Source organism: Vipera ursinii, assembly GCF_947247035.1.
Source record: "Vipera ursinii genome assembly, contig: scaffold_218, whole genome shotgun sequence".
Taxonomy (NCBI): Eukaryota; Metazoa; Chordata; class Lepidosauria; order Squamata; family Viperidae; genus Vipera; species Vipera ursinii.
The window spans coordinates 13,768-37,752 of NW_028148311.1; the positions used below are offsets into that span (position 1 = coordinate 13,768).

Consider the following 23,985-nt stretch of genomic DNA (forward strand, 5'->3'; position numbering starts at 1 on the left):
GGATAACCCTAACCTGCTTTGTTAGGCCTTAATACTCGTTATTATTCCACCCCATTCTGTCCTCTAAGGGGCTTTCTTATGCTTTTGAAATAAGCCTTTTTGGTCTGGAACATCCTTTGCAAAAGACCGTGGCATTCCGGAGGCGCTCTACAAATATTTATTTATTTATTTATTATTGGGATTTATATGCCGCCCTATCTCCCGAAGGACTCAGGGAGGATAACAACAGTAACAATAAGAATAAAAGATGCAGCTGTGCAGCGATTTAAGATGTGCAAGTGCACGCCACTTCCCAAATGGACCCTTGCATTAACTACATGAACGGATGCTATAAATAGAAACATATATTTTTTTTGCAGAATGCATCATCCACCACGATTATTGTCTAGAATTATCCTTAAGCAACCAGGGAAAAATCCCCACCCCGCTGCCTCTTTCACCTTTCAGCAAAAACCCCCCACCACACAGACACCTCTTACCTGGAGCCTCCCTCACCTGTCCTTTTAAAGATGCTCAGTCCTTCTGCAATTCTTCCCTTTGCAACGGCTCCGGTAGGGGGCCACCTCGCGCAGGTGAAAGACGCCCGAGCCCGCTAAAAACTACACGTCCCATCGGTCCATGGAGCGCGAATTCGGGCATCGGCCTTTGAAGGCACGCCGGGAATAGTAGTCCGGCTGAAAAGAAGGCTCGGGATTGGGTAAGAGGCGCGCTTGCGTACCCGAACCCAAATGAATTTTTTTTTTAGTCACTGGACTAAATTTCCCATGAAGCTCCGCGGCTTTCCCCCCCATTGGGAAAGCCGGGGAGAGCGGCGAACGGCATGACGGGAGCTGTAGGCCTCGCCTTCTGAGGCGAGAATAGCGACAATGGCGGCGGCCTTCCCCAAAGCCCCGAAGAAGCCCGAGGAAGCCGGCAAGGCCACGGAGGCGGCCTTGCCGCTGCAGTACAGCCTCCTGCTGGATTATCTGGTGGGCGAAAAGCGAGGCCCGAGGCCGGATATCCCGCCGGGCGCCCTGGGGGGCTTCCCGGCGCCCGTCAAGAGCCCCGAGCAGAAGATGGTCGAGCGCGCCATGGAGAGCTGCGCCTTCAAGGCGGCGCTGGCCTGTGTCGGCGGTGGGTGTTTTTCTGAGGGGGCCCTGAAGGCCGACTTTTCACCCCTCTGCCTCGCGAGGACTACAACGTCCCTCACCCACCGCCCCTGCGATATTCCAGCTGGCTGCTAGAGGGCGGCAGAGAGGGAGATCTGCGGTTCTTTCTTGCCCCGCCCCCTGGCGGCCGTGGCGAGAATTGCAGCTCTAGTGTGCCAAGTCCCCTATCGGGGGCTCAGGAGCGGGTGGGGAGGATGGGAGATGTAGTTAGCTAGAAAAACGTGTTTTCAGTTGTTTTGTTTTCCTTCCTTAATTCAGGGGTCTTCAGACTGGGCCGCTTTTAAGACTTGTGGACTTCAACTCCCAGAATTCCTCAGCCAGGCGCGGACCCCAGAGAGAACTGACCCCTGATCTCCATCGGCTGGATCTCCAGGGGATTTTTATCCATGCTTTAACACAGGGGTCCTCAACCTTGGCAACTTTAAGGCTTGTGGACTTCAATTCCCAGAATTCCTCAGCCAGCTTTGTGGACTTCAACTCCCAGAATTCCTCAGCCAGTTTTGTGGACTTCAACTCCCAGAATTCCTCAGCCAGCAAAACTGGCTGAGGAATTCTGGGAGTTGAAGTCCACAAGTCTTAAAGTGACCAAGGTTGAGGACCCCTGCTTTAGCAGAAGCATCTGCCAATATTTGATTCCTTTTTTATTATTATTCTTCGGCCTTCATTTTTTAAAGCCTTTCTGACCTTCGCCTCCATCTTTTACATTCCCAGGCAGGATTTCTTGTTACTTCCTGTCTCTGCTTTTGAAATCGTCTTTGGGTGCATTCTGGGAGTTGAAGTCCACAAGTCTTAAAAGTTGCCAAGGCTGAGGACCCCTGCCTTAATTTAACTATTGGGCACCCTTCTCAAATCCATCTCTCTCTTTTTATTGAATATTATAAAATTTAGCGACTGTCCTTCTCTACTGACCCTTTTTTAGTGTTGTAAATAACTCAAGACAGGGAACACGCACAACGCTGCTTCATCCTCTTGCTTTTCTCACAACAACCCCCCTGTGAGGTGGGCTGGGCTGAAAGAGACAGGGGGATTGGCCCAAAATAATCGCCCGGCCGCCCTGTTTAGGGTAACTCGCTCCCTCCTTAATCAGGAGGTGAGAGAGGAGCCCTCGCAGGGACGGGCCGAGGAGTTTAGTCATCGTCTGACGGACAAAATCGCTCAGATCCGGGCCGGTTTGGACTCTAACTGGGCAGAGTCTGACGTGGAGGAATCGGACGGTCTTGAGCATGTTATCTGGACTGAGTTCGATCCTGTTTCCCCTGATGATGTGGACAGGATTATGGGGAGGCTGAGTTCCACCACCTGTTTATTGGACCCGTGTCCCTCTTGGTTGATTTATGCGGCTCGGGAGGGGACACGAAGCTGGTTCCAGGCAGTAATATCTGCCTCTCTGAGTGAGGGTGTCTTCCCCGCCGCTTTGAAGGAGGCGGTGGTGAGACCCCTTCTCAAGAAGCCTGCCTTGGACCCAGCGATTTTAAACAACTATTGTCCTGTCTCCAACCTTCGCTTTTTGGCGAAGGTTGTTGAGAGCGTGGTGGCGCATCAGCTTCCTCTGTTCCTGGAGGAAACTGATTATCTGGACCCGTACCAATCGGGTTTCAGGCCCGGGCACAGCACGGAGACGGCATTGGTCGCGCTGGTGAATGATCTCTGGCGGGCTCGGGATGGGTTGCTCCTCTGTCCTAGTCCTATTAGATCTCTCAGCGGCTTTTGATACCATCGACCATGGTATCCTACTGCGGCGTCTCAGGGGGTTGGGAGTTGGTGGCCCTGTCTTGCAGTGGTTCTATCTCCTGGGCCGCTCGCAATCGGTGTTGACGGGAGGGCAGAGGTCCGCCCCGAGGCCTCTCATTTGTGGAGTCCCTCGGGTCGGTTCTCTCTCCCCTCCTGTTCAACTTCTATATGAAGCCGCTGGGCGAGATCATTCGTGGTTTCGGGGTGGGGTATCATCAGTACGCTGATGATACCCAACTTTTTTTCTCCAACCCGAACCAACCCAGTGATGCCCTCGCCGTGATGTCCCGTTGCCTGGAGGTGGTCCGGGTCTGGATGGGGAGAAACAGGCTTCGTCTCAATCCTGCCAAGACTTGAGTGGTTGTGCCTACCGGCATCTCGGACTAACCAGTCTATTCCACCTTTAACGATGGGGGGTGAGGTGTTACCCCCCGTTGATAGGGCTCGCAACCTGGGCGTCCTCCTAGATTCACGACTCAGTTTTGAAGACCATATAGGAGCTGTGACCAGGGGGACCTTTGCCCAGGTTCGCCTGGTGCGCCAGTTGCGGCCCTACCTGGACCGAGATGCCCTGCGCACAATCACTCATGTGCTCGTGACCTCCCGATTGGACTACTGCAACGCTCTCTACATGGGGCTGCCCTTGGGGACCACCCAGAGGCTTCAACTGGTGCAGAATGCAGCCGCGCGGGTTGTGATGGGGGTTTCCCATTACTCCCATGTAACGCCTCTACTCTGCGAGCTGCATTGGCTTCCGGTTGCCCTCCGGGTGAGATTCAAGGTGCTGGTGATGACCTATAAAGCCCTACATGGCGAGGGTCCGGGTTATCTGAGGGGACACCTGCTGCCGGCATCAAGCTCCCTTCGTCCTGTGCGCTCCCACAGGGAGGGTCTTCTCAGGGTACCGCCGATAAAAGATTGCCGGCGGACAATACCCAGGGGGAGGGCCTTCTCTGTGGGTGCGCCTGCCCTTTGGGATCAGCTGCCTGTAGAGCTTAGGACTGCCCCTGACCTTTGCTCATTCCGCCGGGACCTGAAGACCTGGCTCTTTGAGCTCTCTGGCCTGGTCTGAGAATATTAATTGGGATTTTAATTGTATTTTAACTGGGGTTTTATTTCAAGGTCAATATAATCTTTTTAATTGATTTTAAGTTTTGTAATTTGTTGTACTGTTTTTAAAAACCTTGTGAACCGCCCTGGGTCCTACGGGAGAAGGGCGTTATATAAATTGAATGAATGAATGAATGAATGAATGAATGAATGAATGAATAAAATTACTCAGCCAGCCTTTATGCATAAGGTGGAACTAGAACTCACCCTCTCCTGGTGATTGACCCAAAGGTTTTCATGGCTAAGGCAGGATCCCAGATGATTGGCCCAAAGTCACCCATCTGGCTTTCGTGCCTAAGGCGGGACTAGAACTCACCGTCTCCTGGTGATTGGCCCAAAGTCACCCAGCTGGCTTTCATACCTAAGGGGACTAGAACTCGCCGTCTCCTGGTGATTGGCCCAAAGTCACCCATCTGGCTTTCATGCCTAAGGCATGACTAGAACTCACCGTCTCCTGGTGATTGGCTTGAAGTCACCCAGCTGGTTTTCATACCTAAGGCAGGAGTAGAATTCACTATCTCCAAGCAAAATGGGTGAAGCCAGATTCACTTAATGACCGAATGATTCACTTAACAACTGCAGGGATTCACTTAACTATGGCAAGAAAGGTCTTTAACAGCGGCAAAAGTCGCTGAACAACTGTCTTGCTTAGCAACAGAAATGTTGCGCTCAAGTTGTGCTCGTAAGTGAAGGACTATACATGACAACCTTGTACAAGTAGCACGAGACCAAGCCTTTTCACACACACACACACACCCTTTTGCAGGACTCTCCAGAGAGGCGTCCATCATTTTGATGACGGGCAAGGTGTCCTTGACTGACTGCTTTGTGATTCTGATCTGCCAGGCTTCGTGCTGGGGGGTGCCTTTGGCGTGTTCACCGCTGGCATCGACACCAACGTGGGATTTGACCCTAAGGATCCGTACCGCACGCCGACAGCCAGAGAGGTCTTGAAAGATATGGGGCAGCGGGGCATGTCGTACGCCAAAAACTTTGCCATCGTGGGCGCCATGTTCTCCTGCACTGAGTGCCTTGTGGAATCTGTGAGTAACTTCCTTGTTTTGATCTTGATCGATAAAATGGCTAAATCGTACGAGGAGTGGTTGAGGGGGAAGGGAGTTAGTCTAGTCCACGGGTTGGCAACCCATGGCTCTGGAGCCGCATGCGGCTCTTTGAGCCATCTCCTGCGGCTCCCAGTCCTCTGCTATGTGTAGTCCAAAAAAAAAAAGTGAGACTAAAAAAATTCAACCAATCAATTCAAATATGCAGGGTAGGTGCATATCTCGCCTTGGCTCCACTCTTCAGTCAAACTCTGTTCTGCGCATGTACGCGCATGCGCACACATTTTTTGTGGCTCCCAGTTTTTCCATTTGTGAGGGAACCAGTTCCGAGTGACTGTTTCACTGTTTCAGGTTGCTGACCCCTGGTCTAGTCCATGGCTTAGCAACCCATGGCTCTGGAGCCGCATGTGGCTCTTTCAGCCTTCTGCGGCTCCCAGTCATCCTTCGCACTTATTGGGCAGGGCTCCTGCCTTTGCTGCGTCTCCACAGGAAGCAGCAGAAAGCAGCAGCTCTCTCTCTCTCTCTCTCTCTCACACACACAAACACAAACACACTCACACTCTCACACCTAGTGTTGGAAGAGGATTGGCAGACCAAGGGTAGGAGAGCCAGCCCAATAAGAATGTGTGTCAGCTTGTCGGGGAACAGCATGAAACCAGCTTGCCAGGTGAAGCAGAAGATCGGAGGTGGGGAGAGAGAGGGAGGGAGAAGAAAGAGAGAGAGAGAGAGAGAGAGAGGGAGAGAGAGAGGGAGAGAGAGAGAGAGAACTCGTGCACAGCAGCCTCTATTTCTTTTTAATTAAACTCTTCAAAAAAAAAGCTTCCCCCTTCGCGCGGGTTCCAAGTGGCTCTTTGAGTGTTTAAGGTTGCCGACCCCTGGTCTAGCCTATCAAAGAAAAGGATTGTGGGGGACATAATGGCAATCGGTGCTGAAGCCAAATACTTTGGCCACCAAATGAGAAGACTCACTGGGGAAGACCCCGATGTTGGGAAAGATGGAAGGCAAGACGAGGAGGGGACGACAGAGGAGGAGAGCGTCATCAACACAATGAACATGAATTTGGGCAAACTCGGTGGAAGACCGGGGGGGGGGCGTGGGGGCTGGTGTACTGTGCTCCATAGGGTTGCGAAGAGTCAGGCACAACTTACTGACTGAACGACGAGGAGAAAGAGAGCAGTCTTCCAGTATTTTATTTATTTATTTATTTATTTTAATTCCATTTATATCCCGCCCTTCTCCGAAGACTCAGGGCGGCTTACAAGCTTAGCAGTAGCCTTCCTTCTATGTATATGCCTGCTTATTAGGGCTTTCACACACACCCCCAAGGGGCTGTCACAGAGAATTACCCTCCAAAGCACCAGAGAGCAGGACAAGAAGCAGTGTGACATGATAGCAGCGCTCCAGTATTTGAGGGGCTGCCGCAAAGAAGAGGGTGGGGGGGGGTCAAACTATTCTCCAAAGCAGATGAAAGCTGGACAAGAAGCAACGGATGGAAACTCATCCAGGAGAGAAGCAACGAATCCAGGAGAAAATTCCCGACAGTGCCACCAGAAATCGTGGGCGCTGGAGGTTTTCGAGAAGAGATTGGACCATCTATTTGTCTGAGATGCTATAGGTTCTCCTGCTTGAACGGGGGTGGGCGGGGGGGGGCTGGCTGGACTAGGAGACCTCTAAGGTCCCTCCCACCTCTGTTCTATTCTCATTAAAGAGAGATTCCCACCTGACTGAGAACAATTAAATCAGCGGAACAGCTTCTCTGCTGGAGTTGTGGGTGCTGCACTGGTGGTTTTCAGGAATAGACTGGACAAAATCTCCTACCTTGAGCGGGGGGGGGGCTCAACTAGACCTCCTATCCAGCAAAAAAAAACACAAGACCAAGTCTTATTTTAATTTTTTGCTCCAAAAGACACCTTAGGGCTTGTTTTCCAGTTGGAGCTTATATTCGGGGAAATAGGGTACTAAACGTGTCTCTGTCTGGCTGAGGGTCTTAACTGGGGCTTATTTTTGGGGGGGAGGGTAGGGCTTATATTACCAGCACCTTGAAAAAATCGTGCTAAGCTAGGGCTTATTTTTCGGTTGGCTGTTATTTGGGGGGAAACCGCGGGGTGATCTTGTTTTGATTCCCTTAAAAACGGAGGAGGAAGTGGGAGGGGGGGCAGTTTCCGGTCCTTCCGTGTCCTTGTAACCAGAGCTGCCCACATCCTGTTTTTAGGGCTCTTCTCTAGCACCATCTGATTTTCGTTTGAGCTTAGAAGATAGGGAGGATCCGTAGCGCATTAATGTTTTGTTTTTTTTTTTGAATAATAAGAAACCTACATGCGGTTTCTGAGAGGGATTTAAGCAAATGCAGGCGTTAAAATATCACTTACTCGGGAACTGTGGGCTTCAAAGAGCATCTCAGTCACCAGCCACGTAAAAGTTCAGACTCTTGGGACACTGAGGCCGGTGTACTCAGCGGTGCCCAAGATCCCATAACTGAAGTCTCGTCGTCCTTTTCCCCCCCTGATTGTTTCTATATTATTAGCGTAAACTTGAATGAATGAACCTTTATTCTCAAAGTACAACCATGTATACATTGAGATTGGCTGAGCCTCCCTTCGTGCTCCCCCCCCACAACTCACAGTGACAACAAACCCTCCATCTTATTACACCATGTGAGCTAATTGCACAACGTACCGGCCTCGCAAGTCAATCACACATAAAATTATAAAGTTATTTCCCGTTCAAGAGCCTGACAGCCCATGGATAAAAGCTGTTTTCACCCTGTTGTTGTGGCTGGCTATACTCCTGTATCTCCTACCCGACGGTAGGAGAGTAAAGAGATACCGACCAGGGTGTGAGTCGTCCCTGAGAATTTTCCTTCCAAGGCAGCGAGTCCTGGCGAGGTCATCCAGTGGTGTCAGGGGACAGCCCACGATGTCTTGTGGTGTGCTCATCACCCTCCGTAATACTTTCCTATCCGTGGCTGTCAGACCAGCATACCAAACCACGATACCATACGAGAGGACGCTCTTTATAGTAGACCGGTAAAAGAGGGTCATTAGCCATTGTTCTACCCCGTTCTTCCGCAATGCAACCGGAATTGCAGGAGACAACAGTCTCTTGGAAAGTAAATAGGAAGAGGGCACGGTTGGACCCTCTCGAGTCGCCTCAAACAGCGAGACGGGCATCACATACCTTTTAATAAATAAATATAAATACACAGAGTAGGTCTAATACGAGGGCAATTCGGAAATAAACCTCCGTTTGGGTTATCAATGACAGACCCTCACAGATACAGAACATTTATTATACGTGTTAGAAAACTATGACGTCACATTGCCATTCGAGATAATACGCCATTCAAGTTGAGGCACTTGTCAGAGCGTCTTACACAGTAAAGGTAAAGGTTCCCCCGCACATGCATGCTAGTCGTTTCCGACTCTAGGGGCCGGTGCTCATCTCCGTTTCAAAGCCGAAGAGCCAGCGCTTGTCCGAAGACGTCTCCGTGGTCATGTGGCCGGCATGACTAGACGCCAAAGGCGCACGGAACGCTTTTACCTTCCCACCGGAGTGGTCCCTATTTTCCTACTTGCATTTTTACGTGCTTTCGAACTGCTAGGTTAGCAGAAGCTGGGACGAGTAACAGGCGCTCACTCTGTTACGTGGCACTCGGGATTCGACCCGCCAAACTGCCGACCTTCTGATCGACAAGCTCAGCGTCCTAACCCACTGAGCCACCGCGACTTTCACAGTGGCGGGATTCAAATAGGCAAACAACCGGTTCTCTGTGGGGATGCGGCATCCGGAAGTCCACTCTGGGCCTGGGCAACAAAATAAATTGGCTACCACTTCTGCCGAAGTGGTGCAAACCGGGTGAATCCCACCCCTGGTCTTACAAGATTTGAAATTCCTTAGTAGTAGTTGCTCAGTGCCAAATCTGTGTGTGTGTGTGTGTGTGATGTAAAACATCCAGATGGAAGCACTTCAAAAGTTCTCGGGGGCGTCTAGCGGTGTGCAGGCCTTGGTGGAGCAGTGGGCTAATGCCTCCCTAAGTAACACCAGCTGCCTGCAATTATTGCAGGTTTGAGTCCCACCAGGCTCAAGGTTGACTCAGCCTTCCATCCTTCCGAGGTAGGTAAAAGGAGGACCCAGATTGTTGGGGGCAATAAGCTGACTTTGTAATAATGCCGCTTGGGGGTGTGTGTGAAAGCCCTAATAAGCAGGCATATACATAGAATGAAGGCTACTGCTAAGCTTGTAAGCGCCCTGAGTCTTCGGAGAAGGGCGGGATATAAATGGGATTAAAAAAAAAAATTATCGTGAACCAACACCACACCGGACGTGGTGCCGTAGAAAATCCCGCCAAATGTGAAGACACCAAAGGAGGACGGTTGGTGAAGTTTATGGAGCCTGGTTCGGCCTTCAGTTCAAAGGTCTGCTGGGAAACGTTACGAAAACTCAGACGAGGCATCCATAACAAGCGTCGGGGGCCTGCTGACTTCCGCTGTGGCGTTGGTTCACGACAATGCTCGCCTGCACACCGCTAGACGCACCCAAGAACTTTGGAAGCAGTTCCGTCAGGATGTTTTTGATTGCATACACGCAAACACACGGACACACATACACTCACACATCCTGTAGCCCAGATTTAGCGATGACTACTAAGTGATTTCAAACCTTGTAAGACGTTTACAAGGCCTTCGTAAGGCCACACTGGGAATACGGCATCCAGTTTTGGTCACCACAATGTAAAAAAGATGTTGAGACTCTAGAAAGAGTGCAGAGAAGAGCAACAAAGATGATCAGGGGGATGGAGGCTAAAACACATAAGAAACGGCTGCTGGAATTGGGTATGTCTGGTTTAATGAAGAGAAGGACGAGGGGGACAGGATAGCAGCCTTCCAGTATCTCGGGCTGCCCCAAAGAAGAGGCAGTCAAGCTATTCTCCAAAGCGCCCGAAGGCAGGAGAAGAAGCGACGGATGGAAACTAATCTAGGAGAGAAGCAACCTGGAACTAAGGAGAAATTTCCTGACGGTGAGGACAATTAATCTCTGGAAGTCCTTGCCTCCAGAAGCTGTGAATGCTCCAACACTAGAAGTTTTTAGGAAGAGGCTGGACAGCCACTTGTCTGAAATGGTCTAGGGTTTCCTGCTTGAGCAAGGGGTTGGAGTAGATGACCTCCAAGGTCCCTTCTAACTGTATTATTAGTATTATTAGGACAAGTGCCTCAGTTTGAATGGCGATCGTGTCGAAAAGTCAGGTCACGTCGTAGTTTTCTAATGTGTATAATAAATGTTCTGCCTCTCTCATGGATAACCAGATTGCCGTCATCGTTACGCAGATAGTTGGTTTAGTCTGGGAAACTTCCGTTTGTAGGCAAACGGCAGTAAAGAGCTACAGGTAGGCCTCATGACCACAGTTAAGCCCCAAATTTCCGTTCCTAAGCGAGACGCCTGTTAAGTGAGTTCCCTTCCCCACTCCCCATTTTACAACCTTTCATGCCACGGTCTTTAAGTGAATCACTGCAGTCGTTAGGTTAGTAGCTCGGTCGTTAAGTGAATCCGGCTTCCCCTCCGCTGACTTTGCTTGTCGGAAGGTCGCGAAAGGGGATGACGTGAACCCCCCCCCCGGGATACTGCGACCGTCACAAATACGAGTCGTTTGCCAAGCCTGTTTGAATTTTGATGGCGTGACCCTGGGGGTGCTGCAAAGTTCGTACGTGTGAAAAACGGTCCTTTTTTCCAGTGTCGCTTTGAACGGTCACTAAATGAATGGTGGTTAAGTTGAGGATGACCTGTATTTCATAGATCTCTCTTGGTTCTTTGGGCCTGAGAGATTCCGGTTATGAGAGAAGCCCTTCGCAGCCATTTTGCTAAGCAATGCAATTTGCATTATTATTACAAGCGTCTATGGGGGGTCCTTCCTTATGCCAACCCCTTGCAACGATCTCCTCTGCCACTCAGAAATCCACACCCATTTCTCCAGTTCTAATCCTTGCCTCCCCTGCATCTCCACGGGAAGGGCTGTGGCCTCTCTGGAGAAGCCTCAGAGTTGTGGCGAGAAATACACTGGATAAGTAAAATAAACACCAGAAAGAGGAGAAAGCAGCCTTGCTTTGTAGAAGAATGGAATGGAATGGAATAGGGTGAGAATGAATAGAAATAGGAATAGAATTTGAAATAGGAATAGAATAGAAATAGGAATAGAATAGAATAGAATTTGAAATACAGTAGAGTAGAATGGAATAAGAATGGAATAGAATAGAATAGAATAGAATATAGAATAGAATAGAATTTGAAATAGAGTAGAATGGAATAAGAATGGAATGGAATAAGAATATAGAATAGAATAGAATTTGAAATAGAATTTGAACTAGAATAGAGTAGAATGGAATTTATTTTATTTTATTTTTATTTTAATTCCATTTATATCCCGCCCTTCTGAGAATGGAATGGAATAATAGAATATAGAATAAAATAGAATAGAATAAAATATAGAATAAAATAGAATAAGAATAGAATAGAATATAGAATAGGAATGAGAATGAGGAATAGAATAGAATAGAATTATGAATGAACCGAATAGAATAGAATGAGTTGGAAGGTCATCTAGTCCAACCCCCTGCTCAGACAGGAAACCCTATTACCATTTCAGACACACGGCTGTCCAGTCTCTTCTTAGAAAGTTCCAGTGTTGGAGCATTCAGAAGTTCTGGAGACAGGTTCATCATCATCATCTTGGAAGGGACCTTGGAGGTCATCTAGTCCAACCCCCTGCTCAGGCAGGGAACCCTATTACCGTTCCGGACCCACGGCTGTCCAGTCTCTCCTTAACAACCTCCAGCGACGGAAGGAGATGCTCCGCAGCGCGGCCCCCCCGCGCATGGTGGGCCCTGACAGCCTCTTTCTTGCTTCCCTAGTACCGAGGCAAATCCGACTGGAAGAACAGCGTCACCAGCGGATGCATCACCGGCGGGGCCATCGGCTTCAGAGGTGAGCGCTAACCCTTCCAGCCGTTGGAGAAGCTCCCGGAGCGTGTTTCTCTACCCCCCCCACCCCGATGGGATTGGGGCCCAGGCGTTCCTGTAGGAGGAAGCCGTGCTTGGCGCGCAACCGCGGCTGCTGCTGGCTGAAGCCGAGGCCTCGGCTCGCCAGCAGGCGGGCAGCGTGCCACGCTTTCTGGGATCCGCAGCTCGCCCGTCTCCCGAGGATGCCAAGGTGGAAGGAAGTTTGAACATTCAGCAGGGTTCAAACGGGGCGAGTGCCTGGTTGGCAGGGGAAACCTTGATGGTTATTTCATTCTTTCCTTTTTTTACGATCCCAAGCTCTTAACCTTCCCTAACGTTACTCTCTGAGCCAGCTCTTTATGTATTTATTTATTTATTTATTATATTTTTATACCGCCCTTCTCCCGAAGGACTCAGGGCGGTGTACAGGGCAATAAATACAAAAACAGGATACAAAAATTAAAAGCGATTAAATAAATGCCCAAGGTTAAGACAATAATTAAGATGTATTAAAACCCCAACCCTGGATTGAACTGGATTGATTAAAAAAAGAAAAATTGGGGGGTTGGGGTGGGGTGGGGGCTATATCTCTGGAGGTTCTCGAATCATCCCGGCCACGGTGGTCCCAAAGGTGCTTTTCCAAAAGGCAAGTGGATTTTCTCGAATGTTTTTTTTTTCCCCTCCTGGGAAAACGTTCCGCTTCTTAGGCTCTGCTAAACCGAACCGGCTTGAAATGAAAGAAGCTTCCTGGATGAGAAGTGGAATGTTTTTAGGAAGAAGGAAGCCCAGTTGGCTTTTGGAAAAGCTCCCTTCGGGATTTGGCGGGAGAGCAACGGCAGTTTTTGAGTCTGTTCCTTCTTCAGAGCTGCTGCTAACACTTCTGCTGGGGCTTCTGAGTTGTGGGTGAACCAAGAAATAAAGCAAGCGTAAACCAGGATGGTCAGTGATGCATGAATCTAGCCCAGTTATTTCTCAACCTTGGCAAGTTGAAGACATGTCGACTTCAACTCCCAGAATTCTCCAGGGAACATGCTTGAACAGGGGTGGGCTTCAGCTCCCAGAATCCCCTAGCCAGCATACTTTAAAATGGGCGGGCTTCAGTTCCCAGAATCCCCCAGCCAGCATGCTTTAAGAGGCGTGTACTTCCACTCCCAGAATTCCCCAGCCAGCCTTCTTTAAGATGGGCGGACTTCAATTCCCAGAATGCCCTAGCCAGTCTGCTTTAAGAGGGGCGGACTTCCACTCCCAGAATGCCCCAGCCAGTCTGCTTTAAGAGGGGCGGACTTCCACTCCCAGAATGCCCCAGCCAGCCTGCTTTAAGAGGGGCGGACTTCAATTCCCAGAATTCCCCTGCCAGCCTGCTTTAAGAGGGGTGGAGTTCCACTCCCAGAATGCCCCAGCCAGCCTGCTTTAAGAGGGGTGGACTTCAATTCCCAGAATTCCCCTGCCAGCCTGCTTTAAGAGGGGTGGAGTTCCACTCCCAGAATCCCCCAGCCAGCAAGGTCTCCCTTTTGGCTTTTCATGAGGCCTAGAAACTTGGTTCTGTCCCTGAGCCTGGTGTCCCAGGTATGGGATACGGCCCATTTCTGGGTTATGTGAATGATTGGTTAGACAGTGCCTGGCTGCTATGTCTTATTTTCATTTAACGTTGTATATTTTACTGTAAGCGGCCTAGAGTCTTGTAAAGACGAGACGGCTGGCTATACACAAGTAGTCCTCAACTTACGACCATAATGGAGCCCAGAGTTACGCTTGTAACGCAACACTCGCGTGAGTGGGGCCCCGAGCGCCCGCGACACGCACCAACCAGCCACTCACGCGGCCCGGTTGCGAAACAGGCCACGGAGCGGTAGTGGGCCGCGGCTCACAGGTTGGGGACCCTAGCCCTGTCGCAAGTTGAGGACTACCTGCCGATGGAAGACACGAGCCATAAAACCAATGTCTGATCGGCTTCTCCTCGTTTCCTTGCAGCTGGCCTCAAAGCGGGGGTCCTCGGCTGCGGCGGCTTTGCCGCCTTCTCCGCAGTGATCGACTACTACTTACGCTAGCAGCTGGGGCCCACCAGCCAGGACGTTCCGATCTCAGCGGCGGAGGGACAGCGGGCCCAGTGGGCGTCTCGAGCCCCCCCACACACTGAGGTGGGGTTTTCTGCACGTTAACCCAGCCGGTGAAAATCCCAAACCTGCCACGGTAGGAGAACGACGGAGGAAGACACACACACACACACACACACCGCCTCGGTCAGCTCATTCTGGAAACTGAGCAGCTGGGATAATTTATATTTTATCGCCCTTCCCTGACAAAAGAGAATCTTTTAAGTTCTGCCGGTGTTTGGATTGGGAAGAACACAAAACGCTGGGTGGTTGTTTCACCCTCCCCCCCACGGTCAAGTGGTAACCTGCGAATAAAACGGGGACAGTTTTTCCAATTTTCAGAGGTTGTGGGGTTGTAATTGTTCAGCAGCTTGCGGCTGAAACTCAGCTGGGGGGAACTCTTGATGGCGTCGGCCGGTCTACAGCCTCCAGAATTAAGTCCTCAAGTTACGACAGTCGAACCCAACGTCTTTCTGTCGCTAAGCATTTTACGACCTTTCCGTTGGACCTTTTTTACAACCTTTCCTACCACGGTTGTTAAGGGAAGCACTGCCGTGGTTAAGTTAGCAGCATGATTGTTAAGTGAAACCCCCACCCCACCCCACCCCACCCCCCACCCCTTGGCTTTTTTTTTGCGAGAAGGTCACAGAAGGGAATCACGTCAACCTGGGACGCCGGGACCATCGTAGATATGGATCCGTTGCCAAGCCTCTTGTCTTTTGACCCTGGGGATGCTACAGCGGTCGTTAAGTGTGGAAGCCGATCAGAAATCACTTTTTCTCAGCGCCCGTCGTTAACTTCAAATAGTCCCTAAACAAATGTAATCTTTGCAGCAAAGGTTGTTTTTGACAGATGCCCTAAAGAAGTCCGTCAAAAAGTCCTGCCATTTCGGACAAAACGGGGTTGTCCAGTCTCTTCTTGAGAACCTCCAGTGATGGGGCGCCCACGATTTCTGGTGTTCAGCTGTTCCACTGGTTAATTGTCCTCCCTGTTAGGAAGTTTCTCCTTAATTCCAGGTTGCTTCTCTCCTGGATTAGTTTCCCTCTATTGCTTCGTGTCCTGCCCTCTATGGAGTACTATGGAGAATTGACAGACCCCCCCCTTCTCTCTGTGAGACCCCCCAAACAGAATAGAATGGAGCTGGAAGGGACCTTGGAGGTCTTCTAGTCCAGCCCCCTTCTCAAGCAGGAGACCCTACCATCTCAGACAGGAGACTGTCCAGTCTCTTCTTAAAAATCTCCAGTGATGGAGCGCCCACGATTTCTGGTGGCAAGCTGTTCCACTGGTTAATTGTCCTCACTGTCAGGAACTTTCTCCTTAATTCCAGGTTGCTTCTTTCCTTGACCAGTTTCCAACCACTGTTTCTCGTCCTTCCCTCCGGTGCTTTGGAGAATAAGCTGACCGCCCCCTCTTCTTTGGGGCAGCCCCTCAAATACTGGAAGACTGCTATCGTGTCCCCCCTAATCCTTCTTTTCTCTAGACTGGCGGTTCCTAATTCCGTTCTTCGTATGTTTTAGCCTTCGATCCCTTAACTAGTAACATCATCCGTGTCCGTATGTCGAGGACTAGCTTAAGAGTGCTTGAGTTTGTTGACCCCTTTCTATCGGGCAGTCCTTCCAATACTGGAATCCTGCTATAGTATTCTTTAGGGATTGTTGTATTAAGATACCGCTATATTATATAAAAAAAGGTAAAGGTAAATGTTCCCCCGCACATGCGTGCTAGTCGTTTCCGACTCTAGGGGCCGGTGCTCATCTCCGTTTCAGAGCCGAAGAGCCAGCGCTTGTCCGAGGACGTCTCCGTGGTCATGTGGCCGGCATGACTAGACGCCAAAGGCGCATGGAACGCTGTTACCTTCCCACCGGAGTGGTCCCTATTTTTCTACTTGCGTTTTTACGGGCTTTCGAACTGCTAGGTTGGCAGAAGCTGGGACGAGTAACAGGCGCTCACTCTGCTACGCGGCACTCGGGATTCGACCCGCCAAACTGCCGACCTTCTGATCGACAAGCTCAGCGTCCGACCTAACCCACCGCACATGCTAAATACCGCTACAGCATTCTTTAGGGATTCTGCCTCAAAAGATCTAGAAGGGGATCCAGTGGGGGTCTTCCAGCATGGTTAACAGAGCTGGAAGGGACCACGGAGGTCTTCTAGTCCAGCCCCCTACTCAAGCAGGAGACCCCCAGGGGTAGGCAACCTCGGCTCTTTTATGCCACGTGGACTTCAACTCCCAGAATTCCTGAGCCAGCCATGCTGAGGAGAATGGAGAGGTTGCCATGCTGAGCCATGCCGCCTCAGGAATTCTGGGAGTTGAAGTCTATGAGTCATAAAAGGGGCCGTAGTTCCCCCATGCTGGCTCAGGAATTCTGGGAGTTGAAGTCCATGAGTCATGAGGGGGCCATAGTTCCCCCATTGCTGGCTCAGGAATTCTGGGAGTTGAAGTCCATGAGTCATGAGGGGGCCATAGTTCCCCCATGCTGGCTCAGGAATTCTGGGAGTTGAAGTACACCAGTCATAAAAGAGCCAAGGTTGCCTACCGCTGCCCTAGACCATTCCAGACCTTGGTTGTCCAGTCTGTTCTTGAAAACCCCCAGTGATGGAGCACCCGCAACATCTGGTGGCAAGCTGTTCCACTGGTCAATTGTTCTCCCCGTCAGGAAGTTTCTCCTTAATCCCAGGTTGCTTGCTTCCTGGAATTTTGAACCGGAAGTTTCGTTTTTTTTAATCCCATCTTCTAGTAATAACTCCTGCAATCTAGTTTAGAGTGGACTCATTTGACCCGGGCTTTGAGCAGACCCGCATGTCGGAATATCTCCTGGAAAAGGGGTCGGGGTGGTGGAGGAAGCGATTGGTTTTTCTGCCAACTCTGGGAAAGGCGGGCAGGTTGAAACGAGGGGAATGGCACACCCCTAAAATCTGTGTCTCTCTTCCCCCCCCCCCCCCCCCCCGTTATGCAACTGCATTATATAATGCTTTTATATAAGCCACACATGGAGCGGGCAGGGTGTGTGTGTGCGTGTGTGTTAAAAATCACAACACGACACCCTTTCAGGAAAACGGTGTGCCCTGCCTGCAGAGGGGAGGAGTGGCAGAAAGGAATCATTTTGGCGGCTTAAAATAGATGTGGGGACAGACCAGGGTCACCTTGTGGCTTGTTTTTCCTTCCGTCAGAAGACGGAGTCAGCAGAGGAAGGATAGGACAGCGCTGGAGAAGCGGGGAAGGCCATCCGTGTTCACCGACACCGGCTACGTGGGCACGGTCACAAAACAGGTCGTCCGTGATTAAAACGATCCGTCCGATGACTTTCAACGTTTGCAACAGGACTAAAAGAAGTGACTTCGGACCGTTTTTCACACTTACGTCCGTTGCCATATTCCTACGGTCCAGGGATCAGAATTCAGACGCTTGGCAACTGACTCGTATTTTATGACAGTCGCAGTGTTCCTTCCCCCGCTGGCAGAGGAATTCTGGGAGTTGAAGTCCACAAGCCATCAAAGGACCAAGTTGGAAGACCCCTGTCTTAGGGTCATGTGATCCAAATTCGGATGCTTGGCCACTGGTTCATATTTACGACGGTCACCGTGTCCCGGGGTCACCTTGTCCCCCTTTTGCGACCTTCTCACAAAAGGGAAGCCAGATCACGCGAGTAACTTAACAACTGCAGTACTTCCTCTCTTAACCACTGTGGCGAAAAAAGATGGTCACACGGGGCAAAATTTACTGAACTGTCTTGCTCAGCAAGGGAAAGTTTGGGCCGTTAAGTCGAGGACTGCTTGTATCTTGGGTTTGGCTCCTGACACCCAGCCAGTTTACAGACCCAAACCAGCCGTGCGAAACTGACAACAGGACCACGAAAACCGCCTTCCTGCCTTGCCATGGCAACCACCCTCAGTATTATAATTGCCAAGTTGCCTAATTAAGCTCTCGTGTTGGTTTTCATCTCTTATGACCCTCGGAGGGTGGATTGGGCCCCCCCGGGAGGACAGGAGGGTGACGGATTCAGCTTCTACAGGCCAAGCTGGAGCAGAACACAGGTAGTCCTCGGCTTAACGACTGCCACGCGGCCCGAAACGTCTGCCGTTAAGTGAGACAGCTGTTAACTGAGCTTTGCCCCCTTTTAAGACTATTCTTGCCAGTCGACTAGCGACTCGCTGTGGTTGACAAGTCGGCCACCCGGTTGTTGAGTGAATCCGGCGTCCCCATTGACTTTGCTTGTCGTAAAGAGGTCTCAAAAGGGGGATCGCCTGACACACACACACACACACACACACACACACACACACCGGGACGCTGTGACCGTCATAAACACGAGTCAGTTGCAAGCCTCTGAATTCTGATCACGTGAACCACGGGGAGGCTGCAATAGTCATTAAGGGTGAAAAACAGTCATTAAATCACTTTTTTCAGTGTTCAGTTGTAACTTTGAACGGTCATTAAACGAACTGTTGTAAGTTGAGGACTACCTGTGCAAAACTGGTCTGCTTTTGGCTTGGACATTCCAGCGATCAGGATTGCCCTTGTGATGCTTGAATAAGTGCAGGTGGTCCTCGACGTACAACCGTTCGCTTAGCAACCATTTGAAAGCGTCCAATGAAGGGTTTGCAGCATCCCCCACAATCAAACCTACAAACGGTACAGGGTTTCCTGCCTGAGCAGGGGGTTGGACTAGATGACCTCCAAGGTCCCTTCCGACTCAACAAATGTTTCGCTCAGCGACAGAAAAGGGCTCAATTGTGGTCGTAACTGGACCACAACTAGCTGTGTTCACACAGCCTGTGGGATTTGTGTTAACCTTGGCAGTCTTTGTGTTCCTTTGCATGTGGTGTGAGCCCATCCCTGTCGGTGTGTTTGTCGCGCAGAAGCTTCCTAACCGGCGCAAACCCAAGTGAGCTTAAGCAGCCGAAGTCGTTGCGGTTGCGAGATGTGAGTCCAAAACAACAGCGCACCCCAAGTCATGTTTGCGAACCTACGGCCTCTGCCTTTATGAACATCTTTTAATCTTTTTAGACATACTTTTTTTGTTTGTTTTTTTTCCATCCATTGAAGTTTGTCATCTACAGGGAAAAAAAAACCAAACCTGCAACAGAACACAACCACGCACACACGCACGCACACCTTGCAAATACACGTACGCACAAAACACGTCTGTGTGTTTGTGTCTATATTTCTAATTCCAATGTCACACCCGAGTTTCTCCAGTTGTAGCTACCGGACACCCGAGTTTCTTCTCCCTCCTTCCCACTTTTATCTGAAGAAGCAAAAAAAAAAAAAAAAAGAGGAGAGTTGTGTAACACAACACAACAAGGCAGGGGAAATGCCTTAGGTCTTCTTCACGGGGGCGGTTCTGTCTACAAAAGGGGCTTTCTAGTCAAAGAGCTAAATGCCGTGGAGGCGTGAGAAACACAGATTGTCTCCAACTTCACAACCGTCCCTTTAGTGACGGTTCGGAGTTACAACAGCATTGGGGGGTGGGGAAAGAGGGCCTTACGGCCGGTCCTCACGCTTAACGACGGTGACACCATCCCGTGATCAAAATTTAGGCAACAGGCACGTGCTTAACAACGGTTGCAGCATCCGGGATATCATAACGATTCTCCCCCCCTTTGTGACCTTTCCCGGCTGGCTTCTGATTCGCTTAACGACTGCGGCGATTCGCTTAGCAACCGTGGTGCCAAAAAAAAAAGGGTCGCATTTTGCAGTGCAATCCAACTTCAAGTAAATCAAGGTATATTTGGTCCCTGAACACGGTTGACCCGTTGCCTTCCTGTCAACGCTGCTAACATCGGGCGTCCTTTGACACGTCCCCTTTGAGGGCAGAAGTGGCCTATAATGTGCGGGACAGATGTGGGGATACCTTTTTTGGTTGCGGGGAGGGTAGCTGGCAAGAAAATGGGGGTGCCGGGGTGGGGGGGGGGTCAGCTGGGCACCCCAAGGAAAAAAGGACATCCTGGGTCTTGATTGAAAAGCAGCTTTCTGTTTCTTGGTCGAAAAGAAAATTTAAAAGCCCAGATAACTCTCCCATCGCGCAGCGCACCATTACTGTCTTATTTCAGGTAGTCCTCGACTTAACAACGGTTCACTTAGTGACCGATCAAAGCTTCAATGGCACCGGAAAAAAAAGTGATGGGCCGTTTTTCAAACTGGGGTGTTTTCCCCCCCCCCACGGCCTCACGATCGAAATTCAAACGCTTGGCAACCGACTCCTATTTAGGACGGTCGCGGTGTCCCGTGTTTGTGTGTGTGTGTTTGTGTGTGTGAGAGACCTGATTCCCCTTTTGTGACCTTCCAACAAGCAAAGTCACCCGGGGGTGGTGGTGAAGCCAGCTCCACTTAAGGACCGGCTGACCCAATTTCATAACGGCGGCGGTTCGCCCAACGACCTGTGGCGAGAAAGGTCGCAAAACGGGGCACAACTCGCCTCACGACACCTACGTCTCGCTAAGCAACAGAACTGCTGGGCTCAGTCGAGGCCGTTAAAAGTCGAGGACTGCCTGTGTTTCTTTACCGACAAAATTTATACGGACTGCCCGGTTGACGCCCACAGAGGATTCCGTACAGCTTGCAAATTTTTTTTTAAAAATAAAATAAAATTATAGTAAGGCGTCGCTCAGCTCCCGTCCCCCGTCCCTGGTCTTGCGAACCGAACAAATGGATGTGCAGTGAGAGAGGGAGGAGGAGAAAGGCAGCTCCTAAGTCACCCAGCCAAATAGTCCTGAATTTCAGTTCCCACCCCCCTAAAAAAATCCTGTTTTTATTATTACTATTATTGAGATGAATTCCTCACTAAATATCGTCTAGAGCAGGGGTAGGCAACCTCGGCTCTTTTATGACTCATGGACTTCAACTCCCAGAATTCCTGAGTCAGCTATGCTGACTCAGGAATTCTGGGATTTGGAGTCCATGAGTCATAAAAGAGCCGAGGTTGCCTACCCCTGGTCTAGAGGGAACGTCGGATTTGGATGCGCGCTCTTTCTTCCACACGTGTACAAACACACACACACACACACACACACACACACACAGAGCATGTCTAAGGCTAGCAAGGCAAGCCACTGCCTCTTCATTCTGCTACCCTAAGAGTACCTTACAGGATGAGCTTCGGGGGCTAAGCGTGGATCAATCCTCGGCTGCGCCATGCCCAGCTACAAAGCCGATGGATAAGAACTGCAGGGCGAAGCGCGCACGCACACACACACACACACACATGCCCCACACAAAATGAAACAATAACCTGGGATAGGAACCAGAGCCAGGCTAGGCCTGCTTGAGACCACCACTCAACACCTTGCAGCTTGCCTTGTTGGAGGAAAGAGAGCGCTAGGTCCAGCCTCTGGATCCCCCAGGCAAGACAATAGAGGGAAGGAGAAGAGACGAGAGAAGAAGGGAAGGAAGGAAGGAAGAAGGGGAACAGAACTGAGAGAAGAAGAGAGGGAAGGAAAAGAAGATGGAAAAAGAAGGAAAGAAGGAAAAGGAGAAGGGAAGAAGGAGGACAACAGGGAGAAGGAAAAGAGAAAGGAAGAAAGGAGAAGCGAAGGAGAACGGAAGAAGGAGAAGAGAAAAAAGGACAAGGAGAAGGAAAAGAAGAGAAGAACGGACGAGGGAGAAAGAAGAAAAAGACGGGAAGATAAGTAGAAGGGGGAAAAGGGGAGAAGGAGAAAGGAAGAGGGAGAAGAGAAGGAAGAAAGGAGAAGTGAAGGAGGAGAATGGAAGGAGAAGAGAAAAAAGGACAAGGAGAAGGAAAAGAAGGGAAGAAGAACGGACGAGGGAGAAAGAAGAAAAAGACGGGAAGATAAGTAGAAGAGGGGAAAAGGGGAGAAGGAGAAAGGAAGAGGGAGAAGAGAAGGAAGAAAGGAGAAGCGAAGGAGGAGAATGGAAGAAGGAGAAGAGAAAAAGGGACAAGGAGAAGGAAAAGAAGGGAAGAAGAACGGACGAGGGAGCAAGAAAAGAGAAAAAGACAGGAAGACAAGAAGAGGGAAAAGGAGAAGGAGAAAAGGAAGAGGGAAAAGGAATAGAAGAGGGGAAAAGGGGAGAAGGAGAATGGAAGAGGGAGAAGGAGAAGAAGAAGAGGAGAACAGAAGTGTGCTGGAGAAGCAAAAAATCAAAGCTGAAGTACCACTCATGCAACAACCAACAACCAACGGCAGAGCGGAAAGAATAAAGGCCTTGAGGCAGAACCGCAAGGGAGAAACAGGAGAGACTCGGCTGCTCTCGCGCTCTGTGCAACCCGGAAGATGACAGCTTTCTGGAAAAGCACGGACCTCCGCTCAAGGCCGGGCCCCGACCCTTTGTCCATGGCTCGCTTCCTCTCTGCGACTCAAAGGACCGTCCGTCCGAACGACTCGGGCCCGTGTCGAAGTGCAGAAGGTGGGCTGCTGTGCAGAAAAAAGAGCTGGACTCGTCGGAGTGGGGGAGGAGGGCTAGGAAAAAAAAGACGTATACAAAAACAGTCCGGGGGGGAGGGCTGTGCAGGCCGAGTTTGCCCCCGAAGCCCCTCCACGGGATCAGCGTCCAGAAGCCGCTTCTGCTCGGGGCCCTCTCTTTCTCCCCCCCCCGCTTAGAAAAACGGGGATGGTGATCGCGGCTGCGGAACTGCCCGCTACACATCCGTGACAAGTAGACTGCATTGTGTTTCAGCTCGGCGAAGGAGATGGGCGAGTGTTGCAAATAGTACAGCAGGACTTGAACCTGGGGGCGGGGAAAAAACAACAACAATGCTACAATGTGAGACAAAAAACGAGGGATTCGCAACGTCACTGTGCCCCAGACCCGTTCAAGTGACGCCAATGGGGAGGAATTCACAAGAGAAACCCAAGATTTCTCTCAGTGACAGAGCAGAGCGGAGAGGGAGGCTTCAAAGCCCACTTCTGGAAAAGCTTAAAATACAAGAGAGTAGAGCTGGAAGGGACCTTAGGGTCATCTAGTCCATCCCCTTGCTCAAGCAGGAGAGCATATTATTTCAGACAAGTGACTGTCTCTAGCCTCTTCTTAAAAACCTCCAGTGATGGAGTACCCACAATTTCTGGTGGCCAGCTGTTCCAGTAGTTCATTGTCCTCACTGTCAGGAAGTTTCTCCTTAATTCCAGGTTGCTTCTCTCCTTGATCAGTTTCCAACCGCTGTTTCTCCTCCTTCCCTCTGATGCTTTGGAGAATCCAACACTAGAGGTTTTTAAGAAGAGACTGGACACCCAGGGTGTTTGTCTGAAATGCTTTAGGGTTTGTTAACTGAACAGGGGGTTGGGCTAGAAGACCTCCAAGGTCCCTCCCGGCTTTGTGATTCTGTTATTTTAATCCTCTTCTTCCTGGTTAGCTACTGTACATCACAGGAATCTTTCCCTAATTTCAACAGTTTCTTCGGCCGGGCACATCAGGGTACTCGTCATCTTACAATTATTTGTTTAGTGACCGTTCAAAGTTACAACGGCAGTGGAAAAAAAAACTTAGGACCAGTTTTCACACCTATGACAGTTGCAGATCCTCACAGTCCTACGATCACAATTTGGGCGCTTGCCAACTGGCTCGTATTTATGACGGTGGCAGTGTCCCCGGGTCACGTGATCCTCTTTGGCGACCTTCAGACAAGCAGAGCCCATGGGGGACGCCGGATTCGCTCAACGACTGTGCTCCTCACGTAACAACTGCAGTGATTCACTTAACAACTGCGGCGAGAAAGGTTGTAAAATGGGCCAAAAATCACTTAACAACCGTCTCGCCATAGCCGTGGAAATTTTGGGCTCAACCGTGGTCCGAAATTGAGCAAGGGGGTTGGACTAGATGACCTCTAAGGTCCCTTCCATCTCTTGTTATTCTACTTGTATCCGTTCTGGAAATTCTACTCTGAAGGGGATTTGACTG

The 23,985-nt window shown here is 50.3% G+C and overlaps 1 protein-coding gene across 1 annotated transcript; it reads left to right on the forward strand.

The window, feature by feature from the left end:
• Positions 1 to 807: 807 nt before the first annotated feature.
• On the forward strand, positions 808 to 15,275 carry TIMM22 (translocase of inner mitochondrial membrane 22). Its single transcript, XM_083380188.1, has 4 exons — positions 808 to 1,113; positions 4,836 to 5,032; positions 11,953 to 12,025; positions 14,011 to 15,275. The coding sequence occupies exons 1-4, from the start codon at positions 867 to 869 to the stop codon at positions 14,085 to 14,087; spliced, it is 594 nt and encodes a 197-aa protein (XP_083236314.1). The 5' UTR covers positions 808 to 866; the 3' UTR covers positions 14,088 to 15,275.
• The last annotated feature ends 8,710 nt before the right edge of the window (positions 15,276 to 23,985 follow it).